Source organism: Gobius niger, assembly GCF_951799975.1.
Source record: "Gobius niger genome assembly, contig: SCAFFOLD_120, whole genome shotgun sequence".
NCBI classification, from domain to species: Eukaryota; Metazoa; Chordata; class Actinopteri; order Gobiiformes; family Gobiidae; genus Gobius; species Gobius niger.
The window spans coordinates 44615-67595 of NW_027639081.1; the positions used below are offsets into that span (position 1 = coordinate 44615).

Consider the following 22981-nt stretch of genomic DNA (forward strand, 5'->3'; position numbering starts at 1 on the left):
CTGATACTGTTACAGAGGTGAGTGTTAGGGGGCACTACAGAGCTGATACTGTTACAGAGGTGAGGGTTAGGGGGCGCTACAGAGCTGATACTGTTACAGAGGTGAGGGTTAGGGGGCGCTACAGAGCTGATACTGTTACAGAGGTGAGGGTTAGGGGGCGCTACAGAGCTGATACTGTTACAGAGGTGAGGGGTAGGGGGCGCTACAGAGCTGATACTGTTACAGAGGTGAGGGTTAGGGGGCGCTACAGAGCTGATACTGTTACAGAGGTGAGGTCAGAGGGCGCTACAGAGCTGATACTGTTACAGAGGTGAGTGTTAGGAGGCGCTACAGAGCTGATACTGTTACAGAGGTGAGGGTTAGGGGGCGCTACAGAGCTGATACTGTTACAGAGGTGAGGGTTAGGGGGCGCTACAGAGCTGATACTGTTATAGAGGTGAGGGTTAGGGGGCGCTACAGAGCTAATACTGTTACAGAGGTGAGGGTTAGGGGGCGCTACAGAGCTGATACTGTTACAGAGGTGAGGTTAGGGGGCGCTACAGAGCTGATACTGTTACAGAGGTGAGTGTTAGGAGGCGCTACAGAGCTGATACTGTTACAGAGGTGAGGGGGCGCTACAGAGCTGATACTGTTACAGAGGTGAGGTTAGGGGGCGCTACAGAGCTGATACTGTTACAGAGGTGAGGTTAGGGGGCGCTACAGAGCTGATACTGTTACAGAGGTGAGGGTTAGGGGGCGCTACAGAGCTGATACTGTTACAGAGGTGAGTGTTAGGAGGCGCTACAGAGCTGATACTGTTACAGAGGTGAGGGTTAGGGGGCGCTACAGAGCTGATACTGTTACAGAGGTGAGGGTTAGGGGGCGCTACAGAGCTGATACTGTTACAGAGGTGAGGGGTAGGGGGCGCTACAGAGCTGATACTGTTACACAGGTGAGGTTAGGGGGCGCTACAGAGCTGATACTGTTACAGAGGTGAGGGTTAGGAGGCGCTACAGAGCTGATACTGTTACAGAGGTGAGGGTTAGGGGGCGCTACAGAGCTGATACTGTTACAGAGGTGAGGGTTAGGGGGCGCTACAGAGCTGATACTGTTACACAGGTGACGTTAGGGGGCGCTACAGAGCTGATACTGTTACAGAGGTGAGGGTTAGGGGGCGCAACCGAGCAGATACTGTTACAGAGGTGAGGGTTAGGGGGCGCTACAGAGCTGATACTGTTACAGAGGTGAGGGTTAGGGGCGCTACAGAGATGATACTGTTACAGAGGTGAGGGTTAGGGGGCGCTACAGAGCTGATACTGTTACAGAGGTGAGGGTTAGGAGGCGCTACAGAGCTGATACTGTTACAGAGGTGAGGGTTAGGGGGCGCTACAGAGCTGATACTGTTACAGAGGTGAGGGTTAGGGGCCGCTACAGAGCTGATACTGTTACACAGGTGAGGGTTAGGGGGCGCTACAGAGCTGATACTGTTACAGAGGTGAGGGTTAGGGGGCGCTACAGAGCTGATACTGTTACAGAGGTGAGGGTTAGGGGGCGCTACAGAGCTGATACTGTTACAGAGGTGAGGGTTAGGGGGCGCTACAGAGCTGATACTGTTATAGAGGTGAGGGTTAGGGGGCGCTACAGAGCTGATACTGTTACAGAGGTGAGGTTAGGAGGCGCTACAGAGCTGATACTGTTATAGAGGTGAGGGTTAGGGGGCGCTACAGAGCTGATACTGTTACAGAGGTGAGGGGGCGCTACAGAGCTGATACTGTTACACAGGTGAGGGTTAGGGGGCGCTACAGAGCTGATACTGTTACAGAGGTGAGGGTTAGGGGGCGCTACAGAGCTGATACTGTTACAGAGGTGAGGGTTAGGAGGCGCTACAGAGCTGATACTGTTACAGAGGTGAGGGTTAAAGGGCGCTACAGAGCTGATACTGTTACAGAGGTGAGGTTAGGGGGCGCTACAGAGCTGATACTGTTACAGAGGTGAGGTTAGGGGGCGCTACAGAGCTGATACTGTTATAGAGGTGAGGGTTAAAGGGCGCTACAGAGCTGATACTGTTACAGAGGTGAGGTTAGGGGGCGCTACAGAGCTGATACTGTTACAGAGGTGAGGGTTAGGGGGCGCTACAGAGCTGATACTGTTACAGAGGTGAGGGTTAGGGGGCGCTACAGAGCTGATACTGTTACAGAGGTGAGGTTAGGGGGCGCTACAGAGCTGATACTGTTACAGAGGTGAGGTTAGGGGGCGCTACAGAGCTGATACTGTTACAGAGGTGAGGGTTAGGGGGCGCTACAGAGCTGATACTGTTACAGAGGTGAGGGGGCGCTACAGAGCTGATACTGTTACACAGGTGAGGGTTAGGGGGCGCTACAGAGCTGATACTGTTACAGAGGTGAGGGTTAGGGGGCGCTACAGAGCTGATACTGTTACAGAGGTGAGGGTTAGGGGGCGCTACAGAGCTGATACTGTTACAGAGGTGAGGGTTAGGAGGCGCTACAGAGCTGATACTGTTACAGAGGTGAGGGTTAAAGGGCGCTACAGAGCTGATACTGTTATAGAGGTGAGGGTTAGGGGGCGCTACAGAGCTGATACTGTTACAGAGGTGAGGTTAGAGGGCGCTACAGAGCTGATACTGTTACAGAGGTGAGGGTTAGGGGGCGCTACAGAGCAGATACTGTTACAGAGGTGAGGGTTAGGGGGCGCTACAGAGCTGATACTGTTATAGAGGTGAGGTTAGGGGGCGCTACAGAGCTGATACTGTTATAGAGGTGAGGTTTAGGGGGCGCTACAGAGCTGATACTGTTATAGAGGTGAGGGTTAGGGGGCGCTACAGAGCTGATACTGTTACAGAGGTGAGGTTAGGGGGCGCTACAGAGCTGATACTGTTACAGAGGTGATGGTAGGGGGCGCTACAGAGCTGATACTGTTACAGAGGTGAGGGTTAGGGGGCGCTACAGAGCTGATACTGTTACAGAGGTGAGATCAGGGGGCGCTACAGAGCTGATACTGTTACAGAGGTGAGGTCAGGGGGCGCTACAGAGCTGATACTGTTACAGAGGTGAGATCAGGGGGCGCTACAGAGCTGATACTGTTACAGAGGTGAGGGTTGGGGGGCGCTACAGAGCTGATACTGTTATAGAGGTGAGGGTTGGGGGCGCTACAGAGCTGATACTGTTACAGAGGTGAGGGTTGGGGGCGCTACAGAGCTGATACTGTTATAGAGGTGAGGTTAGGGGGCGCTACAGAGCTGATACTGTTACAGAGGTGAGGGTTGGGGGGCGCTACAGAGCTGATACTGTTATAGAGGTGAGGGTTGGGGGCGCTACAGAGCTGATACTGTTACAGAGGTGAGGGTTAGGGGGCGCTACAGAGCTGATACTGTTATAGAGGTGAGGGTTGGGGGCGCTACAGAGCTGATACTGTTACAGAGGTGAGGGTTGGGGGCGCTACAGAGCTGATACTGTTATAGAGGTGAGGTTAGGGGGCGCTACGGAGCTGATACTGTTACAGAGGTGAGGGTCAGGGGGCGCTACAGAGCTGATACTGTTACAGAGGTGAGGGTTAGGGGGCGCTACGGAGCTGATACTGTTACAGAGGTGAGGGTTAGGGGGCGCTACAGAGCAGATACTGTTACAGAGGTGAGGGTTAGGGGGCGCTACAGAGCTAATACTGTTACAGAGGTGAGGTTAGGGGGCGCTACAGAGCTGATACTGTTACAGAGGTGAGGGTTAGGGGGCGCTACAGAGCTGATACTGTTACAGAGGTGAGGGTTAGGGGGCGCTACAGAGCTGATACTGTTACAGAGGTGAGGGTTAGGGGGCGCTACAGAGCTGATACTGTTACAGAGGTGAGGGTTAGGGGGCGCTGCAGAGCTGATACTGTTACAGAGGTGAGGTTAGGGGGCACTGCAGAGCTGATACTGTTACAGAGGTGAGGTTAGGGGGCGCTACAGAGCTGATACTGTTACAGAGGTGAGGTTAGGGGGCGCTACAGAGCTGATACTGTTACAGAGGTGAGGTTAGGGGGCGCTACAGAGCTGATACTGTTACAGAGGTGAGGGTTAGGGGGCGCTACAGAGCTGATACTGTTACAGAGGTGAGGTTAGGGGGCGCTGCAGAGCTGATACTGTTACAGAGGTGAGGTTAGGGGGCGCTACAGAGCTGATACTGTTACAGAGGTGAGGGTTAGGGGGCGCTACAGAGCTGATACTGTTACAGAGGTGAGGGTTAGGGGGCGCTACAGAGCTGATACTGTTACAGAGGTGAGGGTTAGGGGGCGCTACAGAGCTGATACTGTTACAGAGGTGAGGGTTAGGGGGCGCTACAGAGCTGATACTGTTATAGAGGTGAGGTTAGGGGGCGCTACAGAGCTGATACTGTTACAGAGGTGAGGGTTAGGGGGCGCTACAGAGCTGATACTGTTACAGAGGTGAGGGTTAGAGGGCGCTACAGAGCTGATACTTTTACAGAGGTGAGGGTTAGGGGGCGCTACAGAGCTGATAATGTTACAGAGGTGAGGTTAGGGGGCGCTACAGAGCTGAAACTGTTACAGAGGTGAGGGTTAGGGGGCGCTACAGAGCTGATACTGTTACAGAGGTGAGGGTTAGGGGGCGCTACAGAGCTGATACTGTTACAGAGGTGAGGGGGCGCTACAGAGCTGATACTGTTACAGAGGTGAGGGGGCGCTACAGAGCTGATACTGTTACAGAGTGAGTGGACATGAAGAGCAGAAGAGACGTTCAGCAGATGATCGGCTCCAATGTCGTGTATAAAATGTGATTTTTCTGATGTTGTGCAGCGGTGAACGAGACCAAAGCAGAAATAACCACAGTAGCGACACCTGGTGTTTTCACGACGACCACAGCTTTCACCACAGAGATCACTCCGACCGGACTCACTCCAGGTCAGTGACATCATCTTCACTACAGCGTGTCGTTATCTAAACTTAAACTAAAGAAAATAACAACTTAAATAATAAAGCTCTGACCTCTGATTGGCACTTGGCAGAGGAGCCTGAGGTTACCGTGACGATGCTCACGGTGACAGAAGAAGTGATTCATGCGGCCACCGTCCCAGAGCAGCAACACGTGGCTCCTACAGGTCAGCCCACCTTACACTTAATGAGAAAGATGATACAACGCCGGTAGGAATCTCTGTGCTGCGTGAAGAGATTTGACCTGCCCAAACGAACTGAATTCACTGCAAACTTAAGAAATCTTGACAGAACATCGTCATGTGGAGTTCTCTGGAGCCTGAGCTCACAGCGGAAATGGTTTGACCTCTGCTCTGTTTCACAGCGTTTCCTTCAATCAAACCTGATGTGGAGTCGTCAGCGTCGGGCTCAGCTTCAGGAGAGACCTCAGGGGCCCCTGGCTCCGGGTCTGAGGGCTCCACAGATGGCTCCACAGGCGGCTCCACAGACGGCTCCACAGACGGCTCCACAGGCGGCTCCACAGATGGCTCCACAGACGGCTCGGGGCTGGTGTTTGTCTCAGGGGACACTGAGGGGCCCACACACAGAGGACCCGAGGAGGCCACAGGAGAGAGCGGCTCTGGGCTGTCGGGGTCCGGACTTGGACTGGAGTCTGGTGAGTCTGAACACATCCAGAACCAACTGTCCGTCAGAGCCGCCTCGTTACTGACCCTCGTCTGTGTTGCAGTCGGTGGTCCTGTCTCGGGCCTTGGCTCTGGCCTGGACTCGGGTCTTGGTTCAGTGTTGGAGCCCGAGCAGAGCGGGCACAGTGGTGTCTCTGAGGTGCTGCTGGTGGACGGGTCGGTGGTCAGGATGGGAGAGAGCGGACTGGGGCCAGACGAGGCGCGAGGAGGACTGGCCTACAGCGGCTCCGGCTCCGCCTCCGGGTCCGGGTTCGGGTTTGGCTCCGGGTCTGAGGTGCTGCTGGTGGACGGGACTCTCGTAGACCAGACTATGGACCCATCTTCAGGGCAGGAGCTGTCGGGATCACGGCCGGTGGGATCTGGATTCAGCGGCTCGTCCAGCGGCTCGTCCAGCGGCTCAGGTCAGAAACACGAGGTGCTTTGCGTAAATGTGACGCTGACGGAGGAAAAATGTTTCACACAGTGTTCAATGTTGAGAATTTAACTCGTTTCCTCATGATCGTTTTAGCGTCAGAGTAAAAGAAAAGCCCAAACTTTCTCTTTACGACATTTATTCTGACGTTTTGAGCTGGACATTTATCCAGGAAGTAACTCTAACATGGCTGTGTCGTTCCCTGGTCTTTCCCGTGCTTATTCATTCACAAATACTGACATTTGTTTGGTATCCACGTGTAGCAAGACAGGCTGTGACCGAGATAACACTGTAATCCAAATATTGGCATTTCCTTTGTGGGAGACAACAGCGGCTAAAGACGAGAGAAACATGGACGCATGTGCAGACAAAGGGACTAAACTTTAGGGCCGTTTTCATTCCACTCTTTAATAACATCTGCACTGTAGTCGCTCCTACACAGGCCGTAAGTGTCACATTGTAAATGTTTCAGCGTCGCCTTATCGTGATATAGCGTCATTTTTGTTGTTGTTTGTTGTTTATCTGTTGTTGTTTATCTGTTGATAGATTCCGGGACAAGTGCGGAGCCATGGGTGCAGCTGCGCGGGGACGTGGTTTACGTGATGGAAACGGGAAATGAGCAGGTCCAGGAGGGGCGGGGTCAGGTGGAGGTCAGCGGAGACCATGGCTCAGCATCAGGTAACACCCCGACCCATCAGAGTCCATGTGTACATCAGCTAAAAACTGCGGTGAAAGCTAATGTCCACATAACCCACATAACTAACTGTAATACTGACTCTGACCTGCAGGGGGCAGTGGTAGCGCTGTGGAGCTCAGAGTTGACCAATCAGCATCTGTGACGCCGGCAGAGGCCTACACCAGCCCCACCACAGCACCCTCTATCTTCCTGGAGCCGCCGGTAGCTGTGGAGCCGCCCGCAGTGGTAACAGGTAACAGTGACGGGCCTCGGCTTCCTCTGGGTCAGGGGTAATACACTAACCCTTAACCTGAGTCAGGGGTAATACACTAACCCTTCCTCTGGGTCAGGGGTAATACACTAACCCTGCAGTGGTCACAGGTAACAGGGACGGGCCACGCCTTCCTCTGGGTCAGGGGTAATACACTAACCCTTACCCTGCAGTGGTCACAGGTAACAGGGACGGGCCACGCCTTCCTCTGGGTCAGGGGTAATACACTAACCCTTACCCTGCAGTGGTCACAGGTAACAGGGACGGGCCACGCCTTCCTCTGGGTCAGGGGTAATACACTAACCCTTACCCTGCAGTGGTCACAGGTAACAGTGACGGGCCACGCCTTCCTCTGGGTCAGGGGTAATACACTAACCCTTACCCTGCAGTGGTCACAGGTAACAGGGACGGGCCATGCCTTCCTCTGGGTCAGGGGTAATACACTAACCCTTAACCTTACCCTGCAGTGGTCACAGGTAACAGGGACGGGCCACGCCTTCCTCTGGGTCAGGGGTAATACACTAACCCTTACCCTGCAGTGGTCACAGGTAACAGGGACGGGCCACGCCTTCCTCTGGGTCAGGGGTAATACACTAACCCTTACCCTGCAGTGGTCACAGGTAACAGTGACGGGCCACGCCTTCCTCTGGGTCAGGGGTAATACACTAACCCTTACCCTGCAGTGGTCACAGGTAGCAGTGACGGGCCAGGCCTTCCTCTGAGTCAGGGGTAATACACTAACCCTTACCCTGCAGTGGTCACAGGTAACAGGGACGGGCCACGCCTTCCTCTGGGTCAGGGGTAATACACTAACCCTTACCCTGCAGTGGTCACAGGTAACAGGGACGGGCCACGCCTTCCTCTGGGTCAGGGGTAATACACTAACCCTTACCCTGCAGTGGTCACAGGTAACAGTGACGGGCCACGCCTTCCTCTGGGTCAGGGGTAATACACTAACCCTTACCCTGCAGTGGTCACAGGTAACAGGGACGGGCCACGCCTTCCTCTGGGTCAGGGGTAATACACTAACCCTTACCCTGCAGTGGTCACAGGTAACAGGGACGGGCCACGCCTTCCTCTGGGTCAGGGGTAATACACTAACCCTTAACCTGCAGTGGTCACAGGTAACAGGGACGGGCCACGCCTTCCTCTGGGTCAGGGGTAATACACTAACCCTTACCCTGCAGTGGTCACAGGTAACAGGGACGGGCCACGCCTTCCTCTGGGTCAGGGGTAATACACTAACCCTTACCCCGCAGTGGTCACAGGTAACAGCGACGGGCCACGCCTTCCTCTGGGTCAGGGGTAATACACTAACCCTTAACCTGCAGTGGTCACAGGTAACAGGGTTAGGGTTAGGGTTAGGGTTAGGTACAGGTACAGGCACGGCCTATAGTCTCAAGTTTTAGTTATTATTTGTTTGTTTGTAGAGGAAGACTGCATCGAGGGCCGGCTCTTCTTTGATTTATTCACGTTTATCTGTTTGTTTATTTGTTTGTTTATTTGTTTATGGATTTGTTTTTGTTTATTTGATTGTTTTTAGAGGAAGACTGCATTGAGGGCTGGCTCTTCTTTGATGCACGTTTATCTGTTTGTTTATTTGTTTATGGATTTGTTTTTGTTTATTTCATTGTTTTTAGAGGAAGGCTGCGTCGAGGGTTGGCTTTTCTTCCAGGGAAACTGTTACCTGCACGTGAGCGACAGATACACCTGGACGGAGGCGGAGCAACAGTGTGTTCAGGTTAACGCCCACCTGGCCAGTGTCCAATCAGAAGAGGAGCAGCTCTTCCTTAACTGTGAGGCTTGTTTCCCTGTTTGTCAGATGCCCTCCCGAGAGTAGTGTTGTCCTGATACTAACATTTCATATGGACTGACCAGATATTTATTACATTTGTTTTATTGACATTACAGAACGATAATGTATTACTTTATTGGTTTTACAGTATTCATCTTAAAACATTATCATTATAAAAGGTCTCTATTGTTCTAACTGAAGTCAAATGCTAAACTTATTCTTGGTTATGTAAACAAAATTATAAACTATTTCCAGACTGGACCGTCACCGCTTTCATATTCATATTTATAAACTAAACAATGTGAAAACTGTAAAATGTATCTAAATATATTCATGAGTCACGAACAAACAATGACCTCGTCTCGTCCACAGCCAACGGTCAGGATTATCAGTGGATCGGCCTCAACGACAAGGACGTCCAGAACGAGTTTCACTGGACTGACGGCGCTGATGTGGTCAGTAACTGTTTCCTGTGGTCAGTAACTGTTTCCTGTGATCAGTAACTGTTTCCTGTGGTCAGTAACTGTTTCCTGTGGTCAGTAACTGTTTCCTGTGGTCAGAGTAACTGTTTCCTGTGGTCAGTAACTGTTTCCTGTGGTCAGAGTAACTGCTTCCTGTGGTCAGTAACTGTTTCCTGTGATCAATAACTGTGGTCAGTAACTGTTTCCTGTGGTCAGTAACTGTTTCCTGTGGTCAGAGCAACTGTTTCCTGTGGTCAGTAACTGTTTCCTGTGGTCAGTAACTGTTTCCTGTGGTCAGAGTAACTGTTTCCTGTGGTCAGTAACTGTTTCCTGTGATCAGTAACTGTTTCCTGTGGTCAGTAACTGTTTCCTGTGATCAGAGTAACTATTTCCTGTGGTCAGTAACTGTTTCCTGTGATCAATAACTGTGGTCAGTAACTGTTTCCTGTGGTCAGTAACTGTTTCCTGTGGTCAGTAACTGTTTCCTGTGGTCAGTAACTGCTTCCTGTGGTCAGTAACTGTTTCCTGTGATCAATAACTGTGGTCAGTAACTGTGGTCAGTAACTGTTTCCTGTGGTCAGTAACTGTTTCCTGTGGTCAGTAACTGTTTCCTGTGGTCAGTAGCTGTTTCCTGTGAGCAGAGTAACTATTTCCTGTGGTCAGTAACTGTTTCCTGTGGTCAGTAACTGCTTCCTGTGATCAGTAACTGTTTCCTGTGGTCAGTAACTGTTTCCTGTGGTCAGTAACTGTTTCCTGTGATCAGTAACTGTTTCCTGTGATCAGTAACTGTTTCCTGTGATCAGTAACTGTTTCCTGTGGTCAGTAACTGTTTCCTGTGGTCAGAGTAACTGTTTCCTGTGGTCAGTAACTGTTTCCTGTGGTCAGTAACTGTTTCCTGTGATCAGAGTAACTATTTCCTGTGGTCAGTAACTGTTTCCTGTGATCAGTAACTGTTTCCTGTGGTCAGAGTAACTGTTTCCTGTGATCAGTAACTGTTTCCTCTGGTCAGAGTAACTGTTTCCTGTGATCAGTAACTGTTTCCTGTGGTCAGTAACTGTTTCCTGTGATCAATAACTGTGGTCAGTAACTGTGGTCAGTAACTGTTTCCTGTGGTCAGTAACTGTTTCCTGTGGTCAGTAACTGTTTCCTGTGGTCAGTAACTGTTTCCAGTGGTCAGTAACTGTGGTCAGTAACTGTGGTCAGTAACTGTTTCCTGTGGTCAGTAACTGTTTCCTGTGATCAATAACTGTGGTCAGTAACTGTGGTCAGTAACTGTTTCCTGTGGTCAGTAACTGTTTCCTGTGGTCAGTAACTGTTTCCTGTGGTCAGTAACTGTTTCCTGTGATCAATAACTGTTTCCTGTGATCAGTAACTGTTTCCTGTGATCAGTAACTGTTTCCTGTGGTCAGTAACTGTTTCCTGTGATCAGTAACTGTTTCCTGTGGTCAGTAACTGTTTCCTGTGGTCAGTGACTGTTTCCTGTGATCAGTAACTGTTTCCAGTGGTCAGAGCAACTGTTTCCTGTGGTCAGTACCTGTTTCCTGTGATCAGAGTAACTGTTTCCTGTGGTCAGTAACTGTTTCCTGTGGTCAGTAACTGTTTCCTGTGGTCAGAGTAACTGTTTCCTGTGGTCAGTAACTGTTTCCTGTGGTCAGTAACTGTTTCCTGTGGTCAGAGTAACTGTTTCCTGTGGTCAGTAACTGTTTCCTGTGATCAGTAACTGTTTCCTGTGGTCAGAGTAACTGTTTCCTGTGGTCAGTAACTGTTTCCTGTGGTCAGTAACTGTTTCCTGTGGTCAGTAACTGTTTCCTGTGGTCAGTAACTGTTTCCTGTGAACAGTAACTGTTTCCTGTGGACAGTAACTGTTTCCTGTGGACAGAGTAACTGTTTCCTGTGGTCAGTAACTGTTTCCTGTGGACAGTAACTGTTTCCTGTGGTCAGAGTAACTGTTTCCTGTGGTCAGTAACTGTTTCCTGTGATCAGTAACTGTTTCCTGTGGTCAGTAACTGTTTCCTGTGGTCAGTAACTGTTTCCTGTGAACAGTAACTGTTTCCTGTGGTCAGAGTAACTGTTTCCTGTGGTCAGTAACTGTTTCCTGTGGTCAGTAACTGTTTCCTGTGATCAGTAACTGTTTCCTGTGATCAGTAACTGTTTCCTGTGGTCAGTAACTGTTTCCTGTGGTCAGTAACTGTTTCCTGTGGTCAGTAACTGTTTCCTGTGGTCAGAGCAACTGTTTCCTGTGGTCAGTAACTGTTTCCTGTGGTCAGTAACTGTTTCCTGTGAACAGTAACTGTTTCCTGTGGTCAGTAACTGTTTCCTGTGGTCAGTAACTGTTTCCTGTGGTCAGTAACTGTTCCCTGTGGTCAGTAACTGTTTCCTGTGGTCAGAGTAACTGTTTCCTGTGGTCAGTAACTGTTTCCTGTGGTCAGTAACTGTTTCCTGTGGTCAGTAACTGTTTCCTGTGGACAGAGTAACTGTTTCCTGTGGTCAGTAACTGTTTCCTGTGGTCAGTAACTGTTTCCTGTGGTCAGAGTAACTGTTTCCTGTGGTCAGTAACTGTTTCCTGTGGTCAGTAACTGTTTCCTGTGATCAGTAACTGTTTCCTGTGGACAGTAACTGTTTCCTGTGGTCAGAGTAACTGTTTCCTGTGGTCAGTAACTGTTTCCTGTGGTCAGAGTAACTGTTTCCTGTGGTCAGAGTAACTGTTTCCTGTGGTCAGTAACTGTTTCCTGTGGTCAGTAACTGTTTCCTGTGGTCAGAGTAACTGTTTCCTGTGGACAGTAACTGTTTCCTGTGGTCAGTAACTGTTTCCTGTGGTCAAAGTAACTGTTTCCTGTGGACAGTAACTGTTTCCTGTGGTCAGTAACTGTTTCCTGTGGTCAGAGTAACTGTTTCCTGTGGTCAGAGTAACTGTTTCCTGTGGTCAGTAACTGTTTCCTGTGGTCAGTAACTGTTTCCTGTGGTCAGTAACTGTTTCCTGTGGTCAGTAACTGTGGTCAGTAACTGTTTCCTGTGGTCAGAGTAACTGTTTCCTGTGGTCAGAGTAACTGTTTCCTGTGGTCAGTAACTGTTTCCTGTGGTCAGAGTAACTGTTTCCTGTGGTCAGAGTAACTGTTTCCTGTGGTCAGTAACTGTTTCCTGTGGTCAGTAACTGTTTCCTGTAGTCAGTAACTGCTTCCTGTTGTCAGTAACTGTTTCCTGTGGTCAGTGACTGCTTCCTGTTGTCAGTAACTGTTTCCTGTGATCAGTAACTGTTTCCTGTGGTCAGTAACTGCTTCCTGTGGTCAGTAACTGTTTCCTGTGGTCAGAGTAACTGTTTCCTGTGGTCAGTAACTGTTTCCTGTGGTCAGAGTAACTGTTTCCTGTGGACAGAGTAACTGTTTCCTGTGGTCAGTAACTGTTTCCTGTGATCAGTAACTGTTTCCTGTGATCAGTAACTGTTTCCTGTGGTCAGTAACTGTTTCCTGTGGTCAGAGTAACTGTTTCCTGTGGTCAGAGTAACTGTTTCCTGTGATCAGTAACTGTTTCCTGTGATCAGTAACTGTTTCCTGTGGTCAGTAACTGTTTCCTGTGGTCAGAGTAACTGTTTCCTGTGGACAGAGTAACTGTTTCCTGTGATCAGTAACTGTTTCCTGTGATCAGTAACTGTTTCCTGTGGTCAGTAACTGTTTCCTGTGGTCAGAGTAACTGTTTCCTGTGGTCAGAGTAACTGTTTCCTGTGGTCAGAGTAACTGTTTCCTGTGGACAGTAACTGTTTCCTGTGGTCAGTAACTGTTTCCTGTGGTCAGAGTAACTGTTTCCTGTGGTCAGAGTAACTGTTTCCTGTGATCAGTAACTGTTTCCTGTGGTCAGTAACTGTTTCCTGTGGTCAGTAACTGTTTCCTGTGGTCAGAGTAACTGTTTCCTGTGGTCAGAGTACCTGTTTCCTGTGGTCAGTAACTGTTTCCTGTGGTCAGTAACTGTTTCCTGTGGTCAGTAGCTGTTTCCTGTGGTCAGAGCAACTGTTTCCTGTGGTCAGTAACTGTTTCCTGTGGTCAGTAACTGTTTCCTGTGGTCAGTAACTGTTTCCTGTGGTCAGTAACTGTTTCCTGTGATCAGTAACTGTTTCCTGTGGTCAGAGCAACTGTTTCCTGTGGTCAGTAACTGTTTCCTGTGGTCAGAGTAACTGTTTCCTGTGGTCAGAGTAACTGTTTCCTGTGGACAGTAACTGTTTCCTGTGGTCAGTAACTGTTTCCTGTGGTCAGTAACTGTTTCCTGTAGTCAGTAACTGCTTCCTGTTGTCAGTAACTGTTTCCTGTGGTCAGTGACTGCTTCCTGTTGTCAGTAACTGTTTCCTGTGGTCAGTAACTGTGGTCAGTAACTGTTTCCAGTAGTCAGTAACTGCTTCCTGTGGTCAGTAACTGTGGTCAGTAACTGTTTCCTGTAGTCAGTAACTGCTTCCTGTTGTCAGTAACTGTTTCCTGTGGTCAGTAACTGTGGTCAGTAACTGTTTCCTGTAGTCAGTAACTGTGGTCAGTAACTGTTTCCTGTGGTCAGTAACTGTTTCCTGTGGTCAGTAACTGTTTCCTGTGGTCAGTAACTGCTTCCTGTTGTCAGTAACTGTTTCCTGTGGTCAGTGACTGCTTCCTGTTGTCAGTAACTTTTTCCTGTGGTCAGTAACTGTGGTCAGTAACTGTTTCCAGTAGTCAGTAACTGCTTCCTGTTGTCAGTAACTGTTTCCTGTGGTCAGTAACTGTGGTCAGTAACTGTTTCCTGTAGTCAGTAACTGCTTCCTGTTGTCAGTAACTGTTTCCTGTGGTCAGTAACTGTGGTCAGTAACTGTTTCCTGTGGTCAGTAACTGTTTCCTGTGGTCAGTAACTGTTTCCTGTGGTCAGTAACTGTTTCCTGTGGTCAGTAACTGTTTCCTGTGGTCAGTAACTGTTTCCTGTGGTGAACTCTCTCAGGCCTTGTCCATGGATGGGTGTGTCCGAAGTTCTGAGAAATGTCTTTGTTTATACAATGATTTCAGCCCGTGTGGACAGGGCCTTTGTTGTGCTTGAACTCTCTCTCTTAGACATGTTAAAATTTTCTTGCAGACGTTCCTCAACTGGAGACCGAATCAGCCCGATAACTACTTCGGCGCCGGTGAGGACTGTGTGGTAATGATCTGGCACGAAGGCGGCCAATGGAACGATGTCCCGTGCAACTACCAGCTTCCCTTCACCTGCAAGAGCCACCCAGGTACTGGCAGAGTGGTTAGTCTGTGGCAGAGGGGTTAGTCTGTGGCAGAGTGGTTAGTCTCCTGTGGCAGAGGGGTTAGTCTGTGGCAGAGTGGTTAGTCTCCTGTGGCAGAGTGGTTAGTCTGTGGCAGAGGGGTTATCCCTGTGACAGAGGGGTTAAACCTGTGGCAGAGTGGTTAGTCTCCAGTGGCAGAGTGGTTAGTCTGTGGCAGAGGGGTTAGTCTGTGGCAGAGGGGTTAACCCTGTGGCATAGTGGTTAGTCTGTGGCATAGTGGTTAGTCTGTGGCAGAGGGGCTAGTCTGTGGCATAGTGGTTAGTCTGTGGCAGAGTGGTTAGTCTGTGGCAGAGGGGTTAGTCTGTGGCAGAGGGGTTAGTCTGTGGCAGAGGGGTTAGTCTGTGGCAGAGTGGTTAGTCTCCTGTGGCAGAGTGGTTAGTCTCCTGTGGCAGAGGGGTTAGTCTCCTGTGGCAGAGTGGTTAGTCTCCTGTGGCAGAGGGGTTAGTCTCCTGTGGCAGAGTGGTTAGTCTCCTGTGGCAGAGGGGTTAGTCTCCTGTGGCAGAGGGGTTAGTCTCCTGTGGCAGAGGGGTTAGTCTCCTGTGGCAGAGGGGTTAACCCTGTGGCAGAGTGGTTAGTCTCCTGTGGCAGAGTGGTTAGTCTCCTGTGGCAGAGTGGTTAGTCTCCTGTGGCAGAGTGGTTAGTCTCCAGTGGCAGAGTGGTTAACCCTGTGGCAGAGTGGTTAGTCTCCTGTAGCAGAGTGGTTAACCCTGTGGCAGAGTGGTTAGTCTCCTGTGGCAGAGTGGTTAGTCTGTGGCAGAGTGGTTAGTCTCCTGTGGCAGAGTGGTTAGTCTGTGGCAGAGTGGTTAGTCTCCTGTGGCAGAGTGGTTAACCCTGTGGCAGAGTGGTTAGTCTCCTGTAGCAGAGTGGTTAACCCTGTGGCAGAGTGGTTAGTCTCCTGTGGCAGAGTGGTTAGTCTGTGGCAGAGTGGTTAGTCTCCTGTGGCAGAGTGGTTAGTCTCCTGTGGCAGAGGGGTTAGTCTGTGGCAGAGGGGTTAGTCTCCTGTGGCAGAGGGGTTAACCCTGTGGCAGAGTGGTTAGTCTCCTGTGGCAGAGGGGTTAGTGTCCTGTGGCAGAGGGGTTAGTCTCCTGTGGCAGAGGGGTTAGTCTCCTGTGGCAGAGGGGTTAGTCTCCTGTGGCAGAGGGGTTAACCCTGTGGCAGAGTGGTTAGTCTCCTGTGGCAGAGGGGTTAGTGTCCTGTGGCAGAGGGGTTAGTCTCCTGTGGCAGAGTGGTTAGTCTCCTGTAGCAGAGTGGTTAACCCTGTGGCAGAGTGGTTAGTCTCCTGTGGCAGAGGGGTTAGTCTGTGGCAGAGGGGTTAGTGTCCAGTGGCAGAGGGGTTAGTCTCCTGTGGCAGAGTGGTTAGTCTCCAGTGGCAGAGTGGTTAGTCTCCTGTGGCAGAGTGGTTAGTCTCCAGTGGCAGAGGGGTTAGTGTCCAGTGGCAGAGGGGTTAACCCTGTGGCAGAGTGGTTAGTCTCCAGTGGCAGAGGGGTTGACCCTGTGGCAGAGTGGTTAGTCTCCTGTGGCAGAAGGGGTTAGTCTCTTGTGGCAGAGTGGTTAGTCTCCTGTGGCAGAGGGGTTAGTCTCCTGTGGCAGAGTGGTTAGTCTCCTGTGGCAGAGTGGTTAGTCTCCAGTGGCAGAGGGGTTGACCCTGTGGCAGAGTGGTTAGTCTCCTGTGGCAGAAGGGGTTAGTCTCTTGTGGCAGAGTGGTTAGTCTCCTGTGGCAGAGGGGTTAGTCTCCAGTGGCAGAGGGGTTGACCCTGTGGCAGAGTGGTTAGTCTCCTGTGGCAGAAGGGGTTAGTCTCTTGTGGCAGAGTGGTTAGTCTCCTGTGGCAGAGGGGTTAGTCTCCTGTGGCAGAGGGGTTAGTCTCCTGTGGCAGAGGGGTTAGTCTCCTGTGGCAGAGTGGTTAGTCTCCTGTGGCAGAGGGGTTAGTCTCCTGTGGCAGAGGGGTTAGTCTCCTGTGGCAGAGTGGTTAGTCTCCTGTGGCAGAGGGGTTAGTCTCCTGTGGCAGAGTGGTTAGTCTCCTGTGGCAGAGTGGTTAGTCTCCTGTGGCAGAGGGGTTAGTCTCCTGTGGCAGAGGGGTTGACCCCGTGGCAGAGTGGTTAGTCTCCTGTGGCAGAGGGGTTGACCCCGTGGCAGAGTGGTTAGTCTCCTGTGGCAGAGTGGTTAGTCTCCTGTGGCAGAGTGGTTAGTCTGTGGCAGAGTGGTTAGTCTCCTGTGGCAGAGTGGTTAGTCTCCTGTGGCAGAGGGGTTGACCCCGTGGCAGAGTGGTTAGTCTCCTGTGGCAGAGGGGTTGACCCCGTGGCAGAGTGGTTAGTCTCCTGTGGCAGAGTGGTTAGTCTCCTGTGGCAGAGTGGTTAGTCTCCTGTGGCAGAGGGGTTAGTCTGTGGCAGAGTGGTTAGTCTCCTGTGGCAGAGAGTTAGTCTCCTGTGGCAGAGGGGTTAGTCTCCTGTGGCAGAGTGGTTAGTCTCCTGTGGCAGAGTGGTTAGTCTCCTGTGGCAGAGTGGTTAGTCTCCTGTGGCAGAGGGGTTAGTCTCCTGTGGCAGAGTGGTTAGTCTCCAGTGGCAGAGTGGTTAGTCTCCAGTGGCAGAGTGGTTAGTCTCCAGTGGCAGAGGGGTTAGTCTCCTGTGGCAGAGTGGTTAGTCTCCAGTGGCAGAGTGGTTAGTCTCCAGTGGCAGAGTGGTTAGTCTCCTGTGGCAGAGTGGTTAGTCTCCTGTGGCAGAGCTTCCATATTCTAACCTCTGGTGTATCTGTTTCAGTGTCGTGTGGACCTCCCCCTGACGTGTTGAACGCCCGGCCTCTTGGGGGCAGTAGAGAGCGTTATGTGACGGGCTCCGTCGTGAGGTACCAGTGTGAGCTTGGTTTCACACAGCGCCACCCGCCAGTCATCCGCTGCACTGACAACGGCCAGTGGGAGGAGCCTCAGGTGGAGTGCACAACAGGTGAGTCTCACCAGAGCATTTTCAGTCAATAGGGGGCGCTGTGACTGTATGGCCTCCTGTGCGCGTTCCCGATGATGGGTGCGAGTACGTAGGGCGTCCCAATCCTCCAGAGGGGTCTTTGGCCCCGCCCCCTTTGCGCCCCGATGCACAGTTCGCTGAAGCCTTCATCCAAGCGGACTTTGGTGAAGCATATTGCCCATAATTCTTTGCGGTACAGAGCAAAGGGACAGAAAAATGGCTGCATCCGTGGATCTTGTGCTTAAAAAATGTACTTTTCATGAAATATTTCCACTTTTCTTATGCTCTATGTGTAAATACACTCGAGGTCTGCTATGTTGCTTGGAAAGAAGCATGAAATTATCTGATGAAGCATTACAATGATTTGCGCACATGACATTATTTAACAATTTCATTTGTTTTTTTCCGCTGTCATATATTTAAAAATCAATTTCAACTTTTAAATTCAAGAAAACGTAGGATGTATAAAAACATAAAACTTACCAGATACCAGTTGGTTACACACTCTAAATTTAAAAAAGCTAATTATACAGCAAGCTCAAATAAATTACTAACATCCAATATACATTTATTTTAACATGTTTTAACGACAACTTATTTAGCCTACTACAACTTTTTTTTATTTACAGGGCCGGACGAAATTACCGTGAAAATGACTTAAGCCGCATTGTCCCAATTCTGCCATTTTTGCGCTTGTGACTCGAACACTTGAAACAAGTGCACACTTGGTCGAGGAGCGCAGGCGCAGTGTGGGTGTCGGGACAGGGCCTATGCATTTTGACTGTTCTGTGTGCTTTGGTTTTTTGTTTTGGTCTGTTTATGTTAATTTAGCACTATTACTCATGTCTTTTTCTTGGTCTGTACGTTTTATGTTTAAATAAAATAGAAAAACAAATCTTTTTCTGTTTCCAGGAGACAGTAATCGGCTTCACAAACGCTCCGTGAGGAGGAGAACTTCCAAGGACCAGGACCGGCTCTGAAACCAGCTCTGTCTCGTCATAATAAACCCGCCCCAACACCAGAGTTAAGTTAGCTAACCCTAACCCTGGGTTAGCTGACCCTAATCTAATAACTGGGTTAGCTACCCTGAACCCAACCATAGAAATCACAGAAACACGGTTAGCTACATGGCCGCTTTAGTTAGTTACATTGAGCAGGCTAGCAAACGCTGAGCAGAGTCCTGGAGTCGCGGGCTCGCTAACTGTTCATTTACGTTAGGATTGAACACAGTGTCTATGGACCCAACACTGGGGTAGTGTTAGCTGACCCTAATTTAATAACTGAACCAGCTAACACTATCCCTAACCTGGGGTAGCTGACCCCAAACCAAAACCTGGGTTAACTAACCCTTACCTGGGTTTGCTAACCCTAACCCTCAGCGAGGTTAGCTAACCCTAGCCCTCACCTGAACCAGAGCCGGGAGTTCACCAGCCTGGATTCACCTGAATAGGCCTCCAATAGACTTTCCCCACCTCCACAGGACTGTCGTCTGGACTGTGGTTCTTCTGGGAACAGAAAGGTGTTCACAGACCGGTTTCTGTGACAGAGCCTCAGCTTTAAATGAACTGCTTCAAAACAAACTTTGTCATAGAGTCATTGAAATATTTATAGAATGTTATTATTTAGACAAACAGTAATTCACAGGCAAGAAATAGAGACTTATAGCTTGTTGCAGCGGAACTGCTTCATTCTGCTCATTTAGGGTTCTATTGCTTCAGCCCAGTGCTCCAGCACGGCACCGGTTAGGTCACTCCTTTGTTAGGACACTACTTTGTTAGGTCACTACTCTGATCCCTACTTTGTTGGGACACTGCTTTCTTTGGTCACTACTTTGTTAGGACACTCCTTTGTTAGGACACTCCTTTGTTAGGACACTCCTTTGTTAGGACACTCCTTTGTTAGGACACTACTTTGTTAGGACACTACTTTGTTAGGACACTCCTTTGTTAGGACACTACTTTGTTAGGACACTACTTTGTTAGGACACTACTTTGTTAGGACACTCCTTTGTTAGGACACTACTTTGTTAGGACACTCCTTTGTTAGGACACTGCTTTGTTAGGACACTCCTTTGTTAGGACACTACTTTGTTAGGACACTCCTTTGTTAGGACACTGCTTTGTTAGGTCACATACTCTGTTTGATCACTACTTTGTTAGGTCACTACTTTGTTAGGTCACTACTTTGTTAGGTCACTACTTTGTTAGGTCACTACTTTGTTAGGACACTCCTTTGTTAGGACACTGCTTTGTTAGGTCACATACTCTGTTTGATCACTACTTTGTTAGGACACTCCTTTGTTAGGACACTACTTTGTTAGGTCACTACTTTGTTAGGACACTACTTTGTTAGGACACTCCTTTGTTAGGACACTACTTTGTTAGGACACTCCTTTGTTAGGTCACTACTTTGTTAGGACACTACTTTGTTAGGACACTACTTTGTTAGGACACTACTTTGTTAGGACACTACTTTGTTAGGTCACTTACTCTGCTTTGTTAGGTCACTCCTTTGTTAGGACACTACTTTGTTAGGACACTACTTTGTTAGGTCACTACTTTGTTAGGTCACTACTTTGTTAGGTCACTACTTTGTTAGGTCACTACTTTGTTAGGTCACTACTTTGTTAGGTCACTACTTTGTTAGGTCACTTACTCTGCTTTGTTAGGACACTACTTTGTTTGGTCACTCCTTTGTTAGGTCGCTACTTTGTTAGGACACTACTTTGTTAGGACACTACTTTGTTAGGACACTTACTCTGTTTGATCACAACTTTGTTAGGACACTACTTTGTTAGGACACTCCTTTGTTAGGACACTACTTTGTTAGGACACTACTTTGTTAGGTTACTGCTTTGTTAGGTCACTACTTTGTTAGGTCACTACTTTGTTAGGTCACTACTTTGTTAGGTCACTTACTCTGCTTTGTTAGGACACTACTTTGTTAGGACACTACTTTGTTAGGTCACTACTTTGTTAGGACACTACTTTGTTAGGACACTACTTTGTTAGGTCACTACTTTGTTAGGACACTCCTTTGTTAGGACACTACTCTGATCCCTACTTTGTTAGGACACTCCTTTGTTAGGACACTACTTTGTTAGGTCACTCTTCTGATCCCTACTTTGTTAGGACACTACTTTGTTAGGACACTACTTTGTTAGGACACTACTTTGTTTGATCCCTACTTTGTTAGGTCACTACTCTGATCCCTACTTTGTTAGGACACTACTCTGTCTGATCCCTACTTTGTTAGGTCACTACTCTGATCCCTACTTTGTTAGGTCACTACTTTGTTAGGTCACTACTTTGTTTGGTCACTACTTTGTTAGGACACTCCTTTGTTAGGACACTACTCTGATCCCTACTTTGTTAGGTCACTACTTTGTTAGGACACTACTTTGTTAGGTCACTACTTTGTTAGGACACTCCTTTGTTAGGACACTACTCTGATCCCTACTTTGTTAGGACACTCCTTTGTTAGGACACTACTTTGTTAGGTCACTCTTCTGATCCCTACTTTGTTAGGACACTACTTTGTTAGGACACTACTTTGTTAGGACACTACTTTGTTTGATCCCTACTTTGTTAGGTCACTACTCTGATCCCTACTTTGTTAGGACACTACTCTGTCTGATCCCTACTTTGTTAGGTCACTACTCTGATCCCTACTTTGTTAGGACACTACTCTGTCTGATCCCTACTTTGTTAGGACACTACTCTGTCTGATCCCTACTTTGTTAGGACACTACTCTGTCTGATCCCTACTTTGTTAGGACACTACTCTGTTTGATCCCTACTTTGTTAGGTTGCTACTAGGTCACTAGTTTCTTGGGCGGCTGCCCCATTAGGTCTGTCTCCTTATCACTCAGTTTGCACAGTTAGTCTGGTACTGTCTGTTCTGTTCCTTTATTTGTCACCTTTCCATTTCTGTAAATGTTTTGATACAACACAATGAAGCTGAACTCGACCAGGTCTAAAGGAAAAAGTGACTCTTAAGCCAGATTGAAGCGTCTCTAAAGTGTGACTAAACCACGACCGAAGCAGAACTTAAACGGAGCAAAAGGATAATTTTAGGAAATGTTTTTATCCAGTAAATGATTCAGTTGGTGCTAATCTTCATCAAATATGACATTTGTTATTGTTTAACTGTATTGTTGTTACAGCTAGAGGCCATCCCATTGATCACATGACCCATGACTGACCGACAGTGACCTGCATGTGACTTGGCTGTGCCTCTGAGACTTGTGCACCTTAAAGTCCCTCTGTTTTGTAAAACATCAGAATTGTGTCAAAAACAAAGTGTTTTTTCAGATATTTATCCAGGATCAAACCTCCTCTGCCTGATTCAGACAAGACAAACCTGAACAGCAGAGGAGCAGCAGTCTTCAAACTGTCTGCATCTCCAAACGAGCTTCTACCAAGTAAACCCGTTCACATGGAGCGCACTGGCCTTGGCTTCATGATGGAATGTGAATCCAGCCTTCGAAACAGGCACTGTGTTTGATGAAACTATCTGTGAACATGAGTCTGACAAACTCAGGCCCTGAACCATTTGGAGCAAACGAGGGAAGTCTTTAAGTTTGGGACTTGGTCGTTGGTACGTTTTCCATCAACTTGGATGTGAATAAAAGTCTTTATCCGAACTTGTCTGTGGTTTATTGGTGTTACAGAATTAAAGCATGAGTCAATCAATCAATCAATCAATCAATCAATCAATCAATCAATCAATTAATCAATCAATCAATCAATCAATCAATCAATCGAGATTTGACATTGTGAAAGCTAATCTGAAAAAAACAGATGTTATTGTTTTTTGTTTAATACATAAAAGTAGCAGAATCAGGCACGTGCACAGATAGAGCCCAGGTGGTGCTCAAGCACCTTTCCCTTTGCCCTGTGCCCTTTAAGTGCCCTTCTCACTTCATATGGCGCTTCATTCCTCCTCTGCCTCTCGAGCCGCGGCGGCGCTGACGCTCCTGATCAATAAAGAGCAGCTGTGCTGTCCCCGTGTCTCCCCCGTTTGAGAAGATGGTACAGCCCATCTCTGTGAGACGCGAGAGTAAAGTAAACTGAGTAAATTTGATAACTTTTTGAAGGAGCCAGCGCAACATGACTGGATTATTATAGGGAAAGGAAACAAAAGGGACGTCAGCGCCCTTGCCCGTCTCGAGATCAGGACAAAGTCAGTGGTAACAAGTCAGTCACTTTAGCGGTTCTGTTTTGTCGCGTTATAAATGTTCTGAAAATGACTAACCCCAGAGAGACTTGAGCACCTGCCCCTCAAAATGTCTGTGCACGCCACTGAGCAGAATCCACCAAAACATTATAATTACTGTAGGAGCCAGAAATGGACTTGCAAATAACTTTCTAAATATGTTTGAGTGGGGGAATTCCTGCCGCCATCTAGTGGGCGCTTTGAAGAACGCTTTGAAGACATAAAGGGCAAGGGCTGTCTGCAGAAGGTGTGGCTGCAGCAGGAAGACACAGTCTTCGACCTCCACTGCTGCCTTAGTTAATCTTCCTTTTATCAA

The 22981-nt window shown here is 48.9% G+C and overlaps 1 protein-coding gene across 5 annotated transcripts in view; it reads left to right on the plus strand.

Moving 5' to 3' along the window:
- The window catches only part of acanb (aggrecan b), a 63076-nt gene extending 43077 nt beyond the window's left edge, over nt 1-19999 (plus strand). The window contains exons 11-23 of one of the 5 annotated variants that reach the window (XM_079583361.1): nt 4786-4890; nt 4995-5087; nt 5285-5373; nt 5410-5575; nt 5648-6004; nt 6562-6693; nt 6804-6944; nt 8603-8758; nt 9130-9212; nt 14295-14439; nt 17248-17430; nt 18361-19226; nt 19287-19557. In XM_079583361.1, coding sequence (XP_079439487.1) covers nt 4786-4890; nt 4995-5087; nt 5285-5373; nt 5410-5575; nt 5648-6004; nt 6562-6693; nt 6804-6944; nt 8603-8758; nt 9130-9212; nt 14295-14439; nt 17248-17430; nt 18361-18428 — 1718 coding nt within the window. In that variant the 3' untranslated portion in view covers nt 18429-19226; nt 19287-19557. Of the gene's footprint in view, nt 1-4785; nt 4891-4994; nt 5088-5284; nt 5576-5647; nt 6005-6561; nt 6694-6803; nt 6945-8602; nt 8759-9129; nt 9213-14294; nt 14440-17247; nt 17431-18360; nt 19227-19286; nt 19558-19950 lie in introns of those variants that run through there. The other 4 variants (XM_079583360.1, XM_079583357.1, XM_079583358.1 and 1 more) reach the window with 4 other exon arrangements.
- Nucleotides 20000-22981: the final 2982 nt, after the last annotated feature.